Source organism: Amblyraja radiata, chromosome 2 (assembly GCF_010909765.2).
Source record: "Amblyraja radiata isolate CabotCenter1 chromosome 2, sAmbRad1.1.pri, whole genome shotgun sequence".
Taxonomy (NCBI): Eukaryota; Metazoa; Chordata; class Chondrichthyes; order Rajiformes; family Rajidae; genus Amblyraja; species Amblyraja radiata.
In genome coordinates this window covers 91,419,983-91,438,149 of record NC_045957.1, presented here as the reverse complement: position 1 = coordinate 91,438,149, position 18,167 = coordinate 91,419,983, and the positions used below count along the sequence as shown (strand labels likewise).

The following is an 18,167-nucleotide window of genomic DNA, read 5'->3' as shown; positions in this document are numbered from 1 at the left end:
GATTAGTTGCCAAACTAATCCAGTGCTCCCCAATTATGAGACAACTCATTCCATTGTGTAAGCCATTAATTTTATTTTGACCTTATTTAAGAATAGTTAAGTTCATAAATTTCAAATTACATTAAAATTCAAATCTGTTTTAATTGATGTTATAATTGCACCAACAGCTCACCATACAGGTGTATAGCAAAAGTACACATATAAAAACTGGCAGCTTTTGAAAAGATAAAAAGCTTTTTTTTTTACAGTATAAATTATTGTCACAGTAGGTTTTGAATCAACCAGAGCAGTTTCAAATGTCTGCATACAGTACATAAATCCTGAAATATAGAATCAGCTGCCTATACTTTTAATGGAGGCAGTTTCATTTCAGGGGATTTCCATTTCTCTTTCAATACCAACATATTTCAGGGCATCAGCTTGACTGTACCTAAAAATACAAAAAGTTAAATGTATAAGTAAATCTGTTTTGTCCTGCAATGCCACAAATTTAGGACTAATTTACTATTATAACATTTAGACAGGTACATGGATTGGACAAATGCAGGCAGATGGCACTAGTGTAGATGGGACATGTTGGGACGAAGGGACTGTTCCTCGCTTCCTGAGTCTATGACTAAATCTATAGCAGTGCCTCCTTAGTGTCTCTCATTACTGCTGAAAGGATAGACCCTCACAATGCCCCCCATAATGTTTGGGACAAAGACCCATCATTATGATGTTCCAATTCTACACGGCCATCGTAGAGTCTGTTCTCACCTTCTCCATCATGGTCTGGTTTGGCTCAGTCACCAAGCATGACACCTGGAGGCTGCAGCGAATCGTCCGATCAGCAGAGATGGTTATTGGCTGCAACCTTCCCTCCATTGATGAACTGTACACTGCAAGGGCCAGGAAGCGAGCGGGCAAGATCATCTCTGACCCCTCTCACCCTGGCCACAAACTCTTTGAATCACTTCCCTCTGGAAGGCGACTCCGGATTGTCAAAGCTGCCACAGCCATACATAAAAATAGTTTTTATCCACGAGTAGTTGCTCTACTCAACAGCCAAAAATCTGTAGCCTCCCGTTGATCTGGTATTTTGTTAGTTCACATGCTTGATCAATGGTGTTTTATCATTAATGTTTTATTATTATTAATGTTTAGTGTTTTCTGAGTCATTCGTAACTGTCATTGTATGTCATGTTGTTACTTGTGGGCGGAGCACCAAGGCAAACTCCTAGTATGTGAATACTTGGCCAATAAACTTACTTACTTATTTATTTGCCTCTGTACTCCACAATTTGAGATTTGTAATAGAAAAAATCACATGTGGTTAAAGTGCACATTGTCAGATTTTAATAAAGGCCATTTTTATACATTTTCGTTTCACCATGTAGAAATTACAGCTGTGTTTATACATAGTCCCCTCTTTTCAGGGCATCACAATGTTTGGGATACAGCAATGTCATGTTTAGTATTTTGTTGCAAATTCTTTGCATGCAATGACTGCTTGAAGTCTGCGATTCATGGACATCACCAGTTGCTGGGTGTCTTCTCTGGTGATGCTCTGCCAGGTCTGTATTGCAGCCATCTTTAGCTTATGCTTGTTTTGGAGGCTAGTCCCCTTCAGTTTTCTCTTCAGCATATAAAAAGCATGCTCAATTGGGTTCTGATCAGGTGATCGACTTGGCCACTCAAGAATTGACAATTATTTAGCTTTGAAAAACTCCTTTGTTGCTTTAGCAGTATGTTTGGGATCATTGTCTTGCTGTAGAATGAACCGCCGACCAAAGAGTTTTAAGGCATTTCAACTTGAGCAGAAAGCAGCAAGTGAATGAAGTAATTATGCAAACTTCTTGTTAATAGATAAAATAGGATGTGTCAATATACTTCAGAATTCATTATGCTACTACCATCAGCAGTTGTATCATGAAGATAAGTGAGCCAGTACCTTCAGCAGCCATACATGCATAGGCCATAACATCCCCACTACTGTGTTTCACAGATGAGATTATATACTTCAGATCTAAGAAACATAGAAAATAGGTGCAGGAGTAGGCCATTCAGCCCTTCGAGCCTGCACCGACATTCAATATGATCATGGCTGATCATCCAACTCAGTATCCCATCCCTGCCTTCTCTCCATACCCTCTGATCCTTTTAGCCACAAGGGCCACATCTAACTCCCTCTTAAATATAGCCAATGAACTGGCCTCAACTATCTTCGGTGGCAGAGAATTCCACAGATTCACCACTGTGTAAAAAACGATTTTCTCATCTCGGTCCTAAAAGACTTCCCTCTTATCCTTAAACTGTGACCCCTAGTTCTGGACTTCCCCAACATTGGGAATAATCTTCCTGCATCTAGCCTGTCCAACCCCTTAAGAATTTTGTACGTTTCTATAAGATCCCCCCTCAAAATTCTAGCGAGTACAAGCCGAGTCTATCCAGTCTTTCTTCATATGAAAGTCCTGCCATCCCAGGAATCAGTCTGGTGAACCTTCTCTGTACTCTTGGGCAGTTCCTTCTCTCCTAAATACTTTGCTCTTGCCATTACTCTGATATGTTAATCTTTATCTCATCTGTTCACAAGACCTTTCTCCAGAACTGTGGTTGCTCTTTTAAGTACTTCTTGGCAAACTGTAACCTGGCCATCCTATTTTTGCAGCTAACCAGTGGTTTGCATCTTGCAGTGCAGCCTCTGTATTTCTGTTCATGAAGTCTTCTGCGGTCATTGACAAATCCACACCTGACTCCTGAAGTGTTTCTGATCTGTCGGACAGGTGTTTGGGGAATTTTTCTTTATTATAAATTCTTCTGTCATCAGCTGTGGAGGTCTTCCTTGGCCTACCAGTCCCATTGCAATTAGTAAGCTCACCAGTGCTCTCTTTCTTCTTAATGATGTTCCAAACAGTTGATTTTGGTAAGCCTAAGGTTTGGCTGATGTCTAACAGTTTTATTCTTGTTTCTCAGTCTCATAATGGCTTCTTTGGTCCTCATGTTGATAAACAGCAATAAACGTTTCCAGAGGTAATGGAAAGACTAGGTGCTGAGAGCTATCTTATACCTGCATTAAGGAAGCATTTAAACACACCTGAGCAATTACAAACACCTGTGAAGCCACGTGTCCCAAACATTATGGTGCCCTGAAATGGAGGGACTATGTATAAACGCAGCTGTAATTTCTACATGGTGAAACCAAAATGTATAAAAATACCCTTTAATAAAATCTGGCAATGTGCACTTTAACAACATGTGATTTTTTCCTATTATTATTCTCAAATTGTGGAGTAAAGGGCAAACAAGAAGAAATTTCTTGTGGGGATGAGAATTTTTAGAAATGTCTACCCAGAAGGTGTGGAAGCACCTAATCAGGACCATAAAAGGGACTAAATACTTACCAAATCTTGTTAAATTTCAGGAGTGCAAAATATCAATGCAGTGTCATTTCACACAGATGGGAAGGAAGTGAACAACAACTGGTTTCAAATGTAATAGTTAAGTGGAGAGAGAAGATCAGATGCTGAACAACATTGATGGGACAAAGGGCCACTGACTTACGTTGCAGGACAGGGTAGACGGTCAGAACCCCCCCCCCCCCACCCTCCCTCCCCATCCCCCTAGGTGCAAACATCAAAAAGAGTAGAGGGCATAGGTTTAAGAGACAAGTTTAAATGGAATGTGCAGGGCAAGTTTTTGTTTTAACTCACAGAGTATTGGGTACCTGGGACGCATTGCTAAATGTAGTGGAGGCAGATATACGACAGTGACATTTAAGCCATTGGATGGGCATGTGTTGATGTAAAGAATGGAAGGATATAGATAATGTGCTAGCAGAGGAGTAACTTGGCATCATGTTTGAGATGGACATTTTGGTCCGAATGGTCCTTTTCTATTATGTTCTACAACTAAAGTATAATTTTACTGGTAAGGTTCTTTAAACTCCTCATGTTTTGATCATCTAATGTTGCAGGAAATCAACCCATACTTTATAGCTCTCACGTTTTCCAAAAGGAAACCGATTAAAGTGATTTTTAAAAAATGAATGGTTAAAATGTACTTGATTTCAGGTGACGATTATTAACGCTTGATTATATTGATGCAAAACTCAAATCAATTTTGAATTCTCCAGTTCACTAGCCCATCAAGACAATTCCACTGCCAGTACCACAAAATGAACAATTTCCATCCTTAAGAGGAGTTTTTTGTTTTGCAAAAAGGCTGCATCTAACATCTAGCATATTAACACTCATAATTATAACAAATTTACCATTATTGCAGTAATAAGTAAATTTGATTGCAAAACTAAATTTTAGACAAATTTCAGCATTGAAAATATTTCAACAAATGATTATTGAATTAGTAGAAATATTCAAATAGATAAACATCAAAATATTATCCATTGATCCTCTTCACCTAAAAGTTCATGCTGTTCATACCTATAGTCGAAGAATAACTCCTCGCCAGTCTGGATTGCTCTTTTGGCAAATATGCCTATTCGATGATCTCCATTAACCATCATTACTAAGAATCAGGAGAAAAATAAAACATCCATACCTTAAGACTCATACCACTTAAACCCAATGCCACTCCTACTTTGTTCATGAACGCTGTCTATTGATTATTAGAAATATGATGATCTCTCAGCTATTCAATTTCTCAATTATTCCCAGCTTTTATTTAAAATTCACAACCAGAGCAAGAGGTTGATGTTCAGCATCATTACTTCTGGAGAATCTCTACCATTAAATATTAGCAGTGCAATTAGCTACATGTTCCCTGGTGTTGAAAGACACAGGTAGGTCACTAGTATAAACCATTATGGTTCCCATTAATTTTGCAGATAAGAAGCCCAAAAGTGACAAATGGTGGCACTTACCTTTGGCATAACAGTTGGGATTGACAGAATGGTTCGCAAAACGTATTTTGTTACCTTTGCGTGTTGCATCAACAACAAAGTCTGCAACAAACAAAAATCAAGTTATTTCTGCAGACACACTTTTCAGGTTTTACTTTTATTTATGTATTTTATCCAAATTGTGAATATTCATACCATTATTCAGATTGAAGAGAAAGCTGCACATATATTTGTCATAAACTTTGCCACGGCGATCAGCTTCATCCTGGGATATAATCTAAAAAGATAATTAAATTTAGATGATGGAACAAATAGAAACCACTATACACAAAATGTATAGTGAATAGAAAATCTATCAAGCAGCCTCAGGTTTCAAAAATCATTATTGTCCCAGCATCAATTTCTATTTGTAGAATAGAAAGTTTCTACCCAAGTGGAGAAGTATTTCCCAGCTTTACCTGTGAAAAGGCCTAGGTCTAATTTGGATGCAGTGGGCTAAAGGTAATTTTCTTTGTCATGACTTTCAACCTAATTCCAAGCTCCAGTATTAGGTCTATAGATCTTTACTTGAGCAACCAAGTACCTCTTATTATGGATGAGTCCTTTCAGGTATGTTCTGTAGCTGAACAATATGATTTTTTTTTCTCCCTCAAATCCCCTTTAATGTCCTTATTGAACCTTCAGCTAAGAAAAATAAGCTCTTCCTAGTTATCTAGACACCTGGATTTTTACATCTCAATTATTCACCTCCTTTGAAAGCATCCTCCACTTAATTAATCCTTACAGCTACAATTTTCCAGTTCCAGCAAAATCTTTTAAATCTCCTTTGCTTTCTTTCCACTGCAATCGCATCTTTCCTGCAATGTGGTGACCAGAACTGTAAGGATTTTGTAGTCTTTAACAATTTGATACAGAATTGATATAAAATACAGAACTGTAATTTGTGGTCAACTCTCTGCACCTATAAACTTACAAAAGAAAGCCTTACAATCTGGCTTACAGAACATAACATTTAGCATTTAATAACATTCGCTTCAATTGCACCATCTTTACTATTCTTGTTACAATTCTTGAACAACTTCTTACTGTTTAGTTTGTTTCCTCATCTATATCAAACTGCACCTGCTTAGGTTTAAGTATTATTGACATGTGTACCAAAGTACAGTGAAAAGCTAATCAAATCAGATAATACTATACATAAATACAATCATGCCAAGCTCAAGTGTAATAGATAGAGCAAATGGAAAGATCCAAAGGAAAGTCCAATGACCGCAATGAAATTGAGGAAAATTCGACTGCATCCTAGTTTATGGAAGGACCATTCAGAAGTCTGATTACAGAGGGGATGCTCTTCCAGAGTCTGATGGTGCGTATTTTTAAGTTTCTGTATTCTCTGCCTGACAGGAGCAGGATGAAGGCACGATTGGTGTGAAAAGGCTTTTGATTATATTGGTTGCTTTCCTCAGGCAGCGTAAAGTAGATGGAGTCAATATTGGGGAGTCTGGATTGGGTTACACCCATGACTCCATGCAATATCTTGCAGTCTCGGGCAAGAGCCGTTGTCAAACCTAGCTGTGATGCAACCTAACAGTATAGCTTTCTATGGTGCCTATGTAGAAGTTTGTAAGAGTCATTGGAGACATGCCAAATTTCCTCAGGCTCCTGAGGAAGTAGAGGCGTTGGTGTGCTGTCATTTCAATATGCCTGTTCCACACCAAATCACTGGGTAATATTTATGCCAAGAAACTTGAAGCCCCTAACCATTTGAATTTCAGCACCATTGATGCTGATTGGGGCATGTTCTCTACTGCTACCTATCTGCCCACTATGGGAATGATTTATTGTGCTCTGAGAGTTCACAAGGGTGCACGCAATGTGAGATCAAAATAGATTTAATAATCTCTCAAGACCAAAATTCTAAACTGAATGATTACCACTTCTTAAAAGTTATTAAAAATGAAGTTAACATTTACATGTAAGCAAGCGTCACTATCCCAATTTCACATATATTGCCTTTAAACTGGCTCATTACGTAGCATTTTTATAAGATAATATCTTGCTCGCACCTCACTGAAGAATGAATCTCAAAAAATATGCAACTTTAACTCGTGTGTTTCTGAACCAAAAGCTTAAAATGCAGTCTAAAACTACTTACCACAGCTAGTTGAAAACCAAAACAAAAGCCATTTCTGGATATACCTTGCACCAGACAAAATCAAGTCAATTTTACCGATTGGGAAATTTAAAATTTGTTTGAAATCACAAAATCAGGCAAACAATTTTTCTATACTTCTTGCAAATCATTATAAATGCAAATTAATTTTTGACTAACCTCTCCACAATATTCAGAGATGAACTCATTTTTCTGTACTGGCTCTTTGATGAAGATGCCCCATCCAGCCACATCGGATGGAGCCAACAGTAAATGCTGTTACATAGAAAAGCAGAATGTAACCAACAAAATAAAAACACACTATGACGATAGAAATTACATTTTATTTACATTTTACACTAGTCCATTCATACAACAAGGTAATAAACAAGTTCGGTATTCTAACTGCGTATGCCCAGGTCATAGGTCACTCGCGATAAACATTCTCGGCAGCTGTGCTGTTGCATGAATACAGACCTGCATTTCATCCGTAGTCAGGGTCGGACACGGGACTCCGGCGCTGCAGGCGCTGTTGAAATGCTACTGGACTTTGAGTGTCCCATCCCTGTCCGGGGGCGGCCGGAGATGTCCAGGATGTCCCTGGACTGATGGGACACAGGCCCGTTGCAGTGGCGGCCCAGGCTTACAGCCAGCGCGTAGAAGAAGCGCTAACTCCAGCTCAACTCTGCCTGTCCCGCCGGGTTAACCGACAGCCCTGAACTGACGGGACACCAGCCCGGAGCAGTGGAGTTAGCGCTTCTTCTCCGCGCTGGCTGTAAGCCTGTTCGGCCACTGCAAGATCTCCGGCCTCCCCCAGACAGGGATGGAAAACTCGGAAGGGGAAGGGGACGGTCCAGTAGCAATTCAACAGCACTTGCAGCACTGGAGACCCAGATTCGACCCCGACTACGGATGAAACACAGGTCTATTGACAAATCCCATGTCTTTGCGTTTTTCAGAATACCGATCTCGCTTATTGTCAGCAAACAATTATAAAACATAAGTATAAAAGATCTCACAAAATAAGAATGTTTCTAGATATTAGATTAAATCACTCAGCATCCTAAACAAAGAGGAAAATTACAATTTGTAGTGATAATTCAAACAGGCAGTGATATTAGCATGAGAAAGGCTAGTGAAGGAAGAGATGCAGGTGCTGTACAAGAGATAACAATGATAGTTGGTCGGTGGGTGAGCGGTTCGTCGGTGGGGGCGCTGCGAGCCGGCTACCCTGCCAGCAGCGTGTTAGTTTTATTTACTTTTTTGTTTATTTAGTATGTCCCAATGTGTGTTTTTAATGTTTCTCGGTGTGTCTTATGTGGGGGGTAAGGGGGAAACCGCTTTGGTCGCCTTCTCCAACGAGAGGCGACTTTTTCCATGTCGCCTCCCTCTTGGCCTAACACATAGGTTCGGTGCGGCCTTTCCCACAGACGCGCCCAGGCGCAGCGTAGACTCTTTCATTGCGGAGCGGGCGAGCCCTCGCCGGGGGTCGCCGGAAGGGAGCACTCCGTTCGCTGGCCCGCGGCAGCCTGAATCTGCAGTCTGCGGTGGCGGGCATCTGCAGCAGCCTGAATCTGCGGTCTCCAGTTGGCGCGGCGTCTGGAACCTGAGATCCCTCGTTGGGGACCCCGGAGAAGAGCTCTGACCGCCAGCCCGCGGCATACTTCTAACCGCGGGCGCGACGGGGACTTACCATCCGGAGCGGGGTCACTCGCCGGGGATCCCTGGAGAAGAGCTCTGACCGCCGGCCCTGCGGTGCTTCTAACTGCGGCGCGGCGGGGACTTTAGATCTTCGACCGCCGGCCTGTGCTCTACACCATCTTGAAGCCGCGGTCTCTGGTAGGGAAGCACCGATTCAGGACTTACCTTGTCTGCACATCTGGCCGCCCGCAGTGGCGACTGCGGAGGGTTGTGGTCCCGACCACGGGGGAAAATGGAGGAGGACTGACTAAACTTTGTGCCTTCCACCACAGTGATGAATGCTGTGGTGGATGTTTGTGTTAAATTTTTATTGTGTATTGTGTTCTTTTTTTTTTTTATTGTACCGCTGCTGGCAAGTTCATTTCACTGCACTTTATGTGCACGTGACGAATAAATCTGACTTGACTTGAAAAAATAAATTAGTTAACTTAGAACAGAAATTATATCTGAATTAATATAATGAAAAAGGAAAGATCGATAATATCTAACAGTAATCCATTGACCAACTAATATTGGAGTAGAAAAAAGAACATGCAAGCATTATGAAATTGGTAAAGGGTATTATTAATTATGGAAGATATTGGTTGCTCACTCTTCCCCAAATAAATTAAGTTGACCAAAAGAAAAATATACAAGAGAAAGAGATTTAGGACTTTGTTGATGCACCATTTTCAGAACATTCCTTTTACAAATTTCCACAATTACATTGACTTGTCAGAATATAAACCAGATTTACAAAGCTCCATTGACTTTAACTAAAAACATGCAAATTTCAGCTCAAACAGTAAATTTGCAACTTGCGCACAGGCCATTTCATCTTTGTTGAGATTACAAAGTTCTACCTGCTATTGCGATTTCTCATAATTTAATTTCCATAACCTTCAAGATGATTTCAAAATGTACAGGAATTTTGAAGATAGCACTTTAAAATTTTTTAGGAGTAGTGTGGAACAGGTCCTTTGGCCCACTGAGTTGGTGCCGACCAGCAATTACACATACACTAGTTCTATCCTACACTCAAGGGACAATTTGCAGAAGCCAATTAACCAACAAACCTGCATATCTGGAATGTGGGTGGAAACCTGTGCACACGGAGGAAACCCACACGGTCGCACGGAGAACATACAAACTGCTTGACTAATCTTCTGGAATTTTTTGCGGGCGTAACTAGGAAAATGGACAAAGGAGAGCCAGTGGATGTAGTGTACCTGGACTTTCAGAAAGCATTTGCTAATGTCTCACATAGGAGATTAGTAGGCAAAATTAGGGCACATGGTATTCGGGGGTAGAGTGCTGTTATGGGAATAGCGCCATCTGTGGTGCAGTACCGATGATGCAATACCCGTGAGGCAGTAGCCAAGATGGATCCTGAATAAAGATGGCTGAACCCAAGGCACGAGTGTAAAGCCTCTGTTAATTAGTTGTGAAGCTGTAATGGAACAGTTTACAGTAAGGAAACACAATATTAAAACAAGTGCTGACATGGATAGAAAATTGATTGGCAGACAGGAAACAAAGAGTAGGGATAATGGGTCCCTTTCAGAATGGCAGGCAGTGATTAGTGGGGTACCGCAAGGCTCGGTGCTGGGACAGCAGCTATTTACAATATACATCAATGATTTAAATTAAGGGATTCAAAGTAACATTAGCAAATTTGCAGATGACACAAAGCTGCGTGGCAGTGTGAACTGTGAGGAGGATGCTATGAGAATGCAGGGTGATTTGGACAGGTTGGCTGAGTGGGCAGATGCAGTTTAATGTGGATAAATGTGAGGTTATCCACTTTGGTAGCAAAAACAGGAAGGCAGATTACTATCTAAACGGTGTCAAGTTGGGAAAAGGGGAAGTACAACGGGATCTGGTGGTCCTTGTTCATCAGTCAATGAAAGTAAGCGTGCAGGTACAGCAGGCAGTGAAGAAAGCGAATGGCATGTTGGCCTTTATAACAAGAGGAGTTGAGTATAGGAGCAAAGAGGTCCTTCTGCAGTTGTACAGGGTCCTAGTGAGACCACACCTAAAGTATTGTGTGCAGTTTTGGTCCCCTAATTTGAGGAAGGACATTCTTGCTATTGAGGGAGTGCAGCGTAGTTTACAAGGTTAATTCCAGGGATGGCAGGGCTATCATATGCTGAGAGAATGGAGCGACTGGGTTTGTTTTTCTCTGGATAATCTTACTTTGTATAATCCTTGTAAATAAAATGCTCTAATTAAGCAACATCCCAAATAATCTCCTCTGCACCCTCCAGTGCAATGACATCCCTCCTGTAGTGCGACAACAGAGAACTGCAGCCAATATATTAGGTGTCACCCAACCAATATCTTAAAGCCTTTTGGTGACATCCCAACTCATATATTTCATGCCATGGCTGATGATGCAAGCATCCCATATGTACTTTTTCACCACCCTATCTACCAGTACTGCTATGTTCAGGGAACTGTGGATTTGCACTTGAAAAAGTGCAATACCTTCAGTGCCAGCCGTGGCAGCTTTGAACATTTCAAGAAGTGTGCACGCCTGCATAATATTCTTTTGGAAGAGGATGCCCACAGTTGGGTTCAATAAATGGGAAAACAGCACCAAGATGCCAATACTAGGTTTAATAGCAGGTAAAATTACATATATTCAATAATCACCTTTTTGGATCCTCTCTGGATGCTGCAGTTTTTGCAGGACACATTCTTACTATCCCAATGATCAGCAGCTCCACAGGTTTGACACAAGTCAGGGTCACACTCGCGTACAGCAAGATAACAAGGACATTGCTTGGTGTTACATTGTGCCTTACATCGACAGCCAGGGAATCTGTTCTGACCTAATAGAAAAAGATTCAGCTGAATTATATATTTTGCTGTGGAATTTAAAGCATTATAAACTAACATATTCTATTTAAACGCTTCACTATGCATCCTCATTTACAGTCAGTTTGAACTTAAATGGGGGTCAATTTGCAATTAGGTATATGATAAGCTTGTCTGCTTCTATTTGAATAACATATGAATGCAAGTTAAAATATGCCTTCCATAACAAGCATTCATAGGGTTACAATTTAAGAAAACTAATACATGGATGGAATAGAAAGAAATAATGATGCATAGCGTTTATTTTTAAATTGTTAACCTAATTTATTGAAGAGAAATTGTACATTAAAACATTTTATTATTTAGCAGTCAGAATCAATCCATAATTATCAAAAGCTGGCTAAGACTGTGCCAACATGTACAATTTGTAGCAATGCACTATACTTGTACTGTGTTAAAAATTGAGTATCATGAAAATGATACTTTCCCAGGCTACTATGCCTTTCCGCAATCCCTTATTAATGATTAACAGCAGATTGAATATTGGACGAAAAAAATTAATAGCAATATTGCCCTTGCATATTGTACTGGCCTTCAAATTTGACAGTTATAACTTCGATTTTCACTTTCTAATGTAAATTCATGCAATGGTTTAAGCAGCAAGAAAATGTTTGTGATTATCTAGAAATCGTAGGAGTATATTCCTCTTCCCTTCTCTTCCACTCTCAGCCTCCAGAAAAAAAATACTTTAAAAAATAAGATAGGAGCATCATATTTAATGAATTGTAAATGACCCAAGCATAATGAATATATTGGCCACATCAGCCCCTCACACCAGAGGTAAGAGTGGTTATTTTCCAGTTATCCATTCAAGGATCTCAGATTGCATTATAGATTACATATTTCACTCTGCCATTTGCACTTCTGGCTGCCCTCATACTGCTCTGACAGATTCACGACATACAATGCAAAAGCATAATTTTCTGCAGACATCTTCAGCACAGGCCGGGAAGTTTGCCCTCTGAGCTTGCATTGGGTCAAACTTGGCTGGGAATAAAATATGCTATTGAAATGTATTGGAGACATTAACTACCAACTTTTTCCCCAACAGTCAATCTTAGATAAAGTTAAATCAACTATGTGTTTTCTAACTGCAAAAACAAAACCTTTTTTTAACATATCTAAAGTTTATCTGAATGATTGTTTATGACAAAGATATTTGAATATTCAATTACCCAACCATGCTAACATTATTACTAGTGAGTTTGGGATGCTCACTAACTGTAAAATATAATTCTGCTGTGGATAGCCCATGCCAAAAAAACCATGATGCAGACTGTGCCTGGGCCTTGATGATAAAAATAACGCAGCGCAGGTACAGGCAGTCATCAATTTTGGGACAATCTGTTTCATGACCTTCTCAAGAAGGAACAGTGTCTACTAAGGGTCAAAGTTTTAAGTAAGCAGATTATGACAATTTATCCTGTTTGCTAGAAGAAATGCATGGATTAAAATGGTTGGAAATTTGAGGCTCCAAGTCAGCAACACAACATTTGACAAAGTCAGAGGAAAACCCCACCTCAGACCATAGATTTCTAAACTGGTGTGGCGAGGGAATGGAAGTTTAGAAGGTGACCGTAAGCAAAGTTTGAAAATCTTTGGATTGGACATTTCGTATTTAAATAAAATAGAAAATCTGTCTATGTGGCTGAAGATTATATTCTGAAAGGAACATTATATGCATGATACATCTGCTGTTAAAGGTGTGCACCCATTAATATTATAAGCACAATAATATTAGATGCTGCTCATAGACATGATTAAATTCCATTACAACTATCTTGACCCATGCCAAGTCCTGCCCATCCCACAAATGTGTATTTAAAAAAAATTTAAGATTAAAGGTGGATATTCAGATGGCCACCCAGACCTCTCAAGCCAGGTCTCCATTCACTAAGATTGGAGCTGATCCAATTGTAACCTCACTGTCATACTCTCTTCCAACCCCAGTGACGTTTAAGTCTACTTGCTTTTCAAATATGTACCTCTCTCAGTCTTAAACTAGTCAAAGGCTCTGCCCTTTGAGGAGGAGCTCCAAAGACTTTCTGACCTACACCAAATCCTAGATAATGGAGTCAGATTAGTAACAGATCACATTAATCGAACATGATCAATGACTAAATTATCTTTTTTTATTTTTTTATTTTTTTTTATTTAAGAGAACTCCACTTCAGCTGCCACTTCAGCAATGACAATGGAAATAAACTGTTGTGTTTTCCCCCTTTCAAGTCCATGTGCTAAAGCTGATTTGATCAGCTGTTTGAACACAATTGGCATTACTGCATTTGTCAGTCATCTGATGAGTGTTATTGTACAATACCATCTTTGGTCTCTGCAACAAATACAGATGTCTGAACAGCTGGTCAAATCAGTTGGCTCCTGCAGTGAAGAGTTCAATATAGGCATGATATTGCAAATTACAAAATGTCAATGTTTTAGAAATTGGCACAGCCTTAGGCACTTTAGAAATAAAATCAAAATCAACCACCATAAGGTCACTTAAAGAGGTGGTGCAATAATGAAAATTGCCATGCCCTGAAGGATATTAATTTGAATAATGCTATACAGATTGATAATAATAGTCATAACATCATTTTGCCTAGTCATGGTCATTGCTAGCCATGTTCAAAAAATACACAGGAAAGAGGGATTTAGTTAAAAAAAACATTAAACTACCCTCCAAAATGATGTTATTGCTATTTATTATACTTACATTCAGAGCTGCACTGACAGAACTTTTCACAGAAGTTTTGAGCCATGACACAAGGACAAGAGCTGTCACAGGGCTGACGTGGGTGATCACAAGGCTGGTAGTTGTAAACATGATTGGATGAACCATCTAGGTAAAACAACCAAAAAAGGGAATCAGCAAACTGGCAAGGAAAAATGCAGATTGCTTTGGGTCTTTTTATAGAGAAAATCATACGTTTTAATAAAGTCAAATTAGATGACTAACCTTTTTTCAGTTGTATTTTCCTACAGTGTGCTGCCCACAACCTGAAATATGTAGAAAATCATGTTTAGGTGCTAACATATTATAAAACACAATACAATAAATGCTGCCAACCATTTTGTTAGATTCTGCCATGTGGAATGAGTAAATGTTAAAATATCAAGTTTTTACCAAAATGAAAAGTAATTTTCCATATTCCCAAGTGCCTTTTGGATTATTCACACATAACTAAGGCACTATAACATTGACAAAATGCTTCCAGGAAATGGTCAGCTGAAACAAAATTCAGTCCTTTGGTGTCTGGAAATTAATGAAGTACGGGTAATACGGAGAGAAACAATACGGAGAGAAAAGATGAAAAATGCAAGCTAGCTAATAATATAAAAGAGGACAGCAAGAGTTTCTACGGATATGTAAAGAGTAAAAAAGAGGCAAGAGTGAATGTTGGGCCGCCGGAGAATGATGCAGGAGACGTGATAACAGGAAATCAAGAAATAGCAGAGGAATTGAATACATTTTTTGCATCAGTCTTCACAATGGAAGACACCAGCAGTGTGTCTGGAATCCTAGAGTCAGGGGGTGGAAGTTAGTGGAGTGGCGATTACCAAGGGGAAGGTGCTAGGAAATCTGAAAGGTCAGAGGGTGGATACGTCACCTGGCCCAGATCAACTGCGCCCCAGGGTTCTGAAGGATGTGGCCTCAGAGATTGTGGAGGCATTAGCTGTGATATTTCAAGAATCACTAGAGTTAGGAGTGGTTCCTGAAGATTGGAAAATCGCAAATATCACCCCGCTGTACAAGGGAGCATAGCAGAAGAACAGAAACTATAGGCTGGTTAGCCTGACTTCGGTGGTTGGTAAGATTTTAGAGTGAATTAAAAAAGAATGAGGTTATGCAGTACTTAGAAGTTCACGATAAAATAGACCGCAGTCAGCATGGTTTTGATCAAGATCTTGCCTGACGAATCTGCTGGAGTTCTTTGAGGAAATTAATAGCAGGACAGACAGGGGAGGCTGCAGATGTTGTCTACCTAGATTTTCAGAAGGCCTTCGATAAGGTGCCACACGTCTGGCTGTTAGGGAAGATGAGAGCCCATGGTATTAAATGGAAGATACTTGCATGGATAGAGGGTTGGCTGGATGGTAGAAGGCAGAGTCGCGATAAAAGGCGCTTTATCATGTTGGTTGCCAGCGTCTCGTGGAGTTCCGCAAGGGTCGGTACTGGGGCTGCTTCTCTTCACTTTGTATATTAATGATTTGGATAATGGGATAGAAGACTTTGTGACCAAGTTTGCAGATTATGCTAAAATAGGTGGAGGGGCAGGCAGTGTAGAGGAAGCAAGGAACCTGCAGAAGGATTTGGACCGGTTAGGAGAGTGAGCAGAGAAGTGGCAGATGAAGTTTAGTATAGCAAAGTGCAGAGTCATGCATTTGGTAATAAGAATAAAGGCATAGATTATTTTCTAAATGCAGAGAGAATCCAGAAATCAGAGGTGCCAATTGCAGCTGGCCAGGCTGCAATTGGAGTACCGTGAGCAAATTTGGGCCCCATATTCGAGGAAAGATGTGCTGGCTCTGGAAAGGGTCCAGAGGTTCACAAGAATGATTCCAGGAATGAGTGGGTTAGCATATGATGAGCGTTTGACAGCACTGGGCCTATACCTGGTGGAGTTTAGAACATTGAGGGGGGACCTCGTTGAAACTTAAAGAATAATGAAAACCATAGATAGAGTGGATGTGGAAAGGATGTTTCCACTGGTGGGAGAGTCTAGAACCATAGGTCCTGTTTAAGGTTGGCCAACACTCAACATTTAATGGGTCTGAGAACCAAGTCCACCTGAGCCAGTGTATGGTTATAAGGATTATGGTAATCTCCTACGCTTGAATCTTGCAAATGATCCCAGCTATAAAAGGAAACATTGGGAATATGACAATTGATGTTGCCTATTGATGCTAATTTGTTTTTGAATCTTTACTGTGAGAATGGTGGATAATCACATATTCAAATTTTCTCTTGTCAAAAGCTTGATTGCTGAGGCAGCACCATGAATATTGTGACAGATAAATGTTTGCCAATTTTCCAGCATTGAAGGGGTAGTCAGCATTCAGAGCATATTTTCACATAATGAAAATGAAAACTGACTTCATTCTTGGATTACCTCTCCAGAAATGTCATACAACATTTAGCTACATATTTTAATGACCACTGTGTAGTTGGGAACTCTCAAGACTAGCATACAGCAATATACAAAACAGCAGCAAGCGGAAATCCCCAAGAACTGTTCAAAGAATATGAACTGCTCAAAGAATATGAGAGCATTCGAGGGGGAAGAGAGCACTGATGAGTGGAATATGGGAATGTAAATGAAGGCTTTGTCCAAGAGGACGAGCTAACCTGATGAGATTAGGGTGGAAGAATATACAAAGCAGAGGGAATGGACAGATAACAAAAAAATAACTCTTGCATGAACTAGTTTGTTTAAAGAGGAGCAAATAAAAATCTTTGAATTGAATGAAAGGCAACCCATTGAGGGATAGTTTCTCCAAAATGAGGGAAGAAATTAGTCACTGGATTAGGAGTTTTTAAAATGTTGCTTTGCATGATTTAGAGATTTTCATTGAACAAAAAAAATATAGCAATTGTGGTTGTTAATTTTGACATATCATAACATATATTGGGATCCATGCTTCTGCCTCAACCAAGAAATTATAAATGATGAGGATGCACCATTGACTGGCAGTGACGGACATTGAACACTCATGTTCAGATACAGCATCTTAATTTAAAACATCCTTGCGCAGATTTTTGATTTTCTGCTAAATTTGCAAATGCCAGAGTGTTGCATTCTAAGAAACACATTGGAATAGATGACAGTCTCCTCCTGACCCATTGGTTTAAATAGATTCACAGCGAGTAAGCAAAATGACAATTATTGGTCTCCTGGCCAAAATATAGAATCATATCTTGCCGAGTCTTCAGCACATAAGAGAAACGCTTAATAGAAGGATATGTTTAGGGGGGGGGGGGGGGGGGGGGGGAAAGGGTCTTTCGATCATTAAGCCAATCCATGACCGTTATCTTGATGCTCCACAAATTAAATTATAGAAAATGAAATTTTCAGAGTCTATAATTGTAAATGTTCTACGAGAATTAGGCCATTCGGCTCATCAAATCTACTTGCCATTCAATCATGGCTGAACAACTATTTCCTCTCAACCCCATTCTCCGGCCTGTGCCTCCTAACCCGATAGGTTTAATTTAGCAGGTAACAAGCAATTCATGTTATCCTGATGTTAATTTAAAGATTAAGACGCATAACAAAAATGATCCTTACCGATGCTTTCTCTTCTTTTTTCTGGGAGGCGTATCAGCATCTTCCGCAGGAACACGAGCAATAATATTAGATTCCTTCACTGCAAACTCATATACCTAAATTAGACAATAACTGATTTTAACACATGAATATACAATCTAAACTATGCTTTTGTCATTTATTCCTAAATGTACAAATATGATGGCAAAAACACAAGATTGTTACAGATGATGCTGAATCAAAATCATAACTCGGAAACCAATGACATTTTCTCAAATTAGAAAGACATTGAAAATAGCTATTTTTGAAAATATGCTTCAATTTAATTAAGACAATATTTTTTGAATAG

The 18,167-nt window shown here is 39.7% G+C and overlaps 1 protein-coding gene across 7 annotated transcripts in view; it reads right to left on the bottom strand.

The window, feature by feature from the left end:
- Nucleotides 1–55: 55 nt before the first annotated feature.
- ezh2 (enhancer of zeste 2 polycomb repressive complex 2 subunit) overlaps nt 56–18,167 on the bottom strand; it is a 53,115-nt gene continuing 35,003 nt past the window's right edge. For 5 of the 7 annotated variants that reach the window (XM_033050277.1, XM_033050301.1, XM_033050293.1 and 2 more), the window contains 9 exons: nt 17,840–17,934; nt 14,509–14,549; nt 14,266–14,391; nt 11,328–11,506; nt 7,173–7,268; nt 5,036–5,117; nt 4,862–4,942; nt 4,422–4,506; nt 56–430 (listed from right to left, as the gene is read on the bottom strand). In XM_033050277.1, the coding sequence (XP_032906168.1) occupies nt 370–430; nt 4,422–4,506; nt 4,862–4,942; nt 5,036–5,117; nt 7,173–7,268; nt 11,328–11,506; nt 14,266–14,391; nt 14,509–14,549; nt 17,840–17,934 (846 nt within the window). In that variant the 3' untranslated portion in view covers nt 56–369. The remainder of the gene's footprint in view (nt 431–4,421; nt 4,507–4,861; nt 4,943–5,035; nt 5,118–7,172; nt 7,269–11,327; nt 11,507–14,265; nt 14,392–14,508; nt 14,550–17,839; nt 17,935–18,167) is intronic. The other 2 variants (XM_033050318.1, XM_033050310.1) reach the window with 2 other exon arrangements.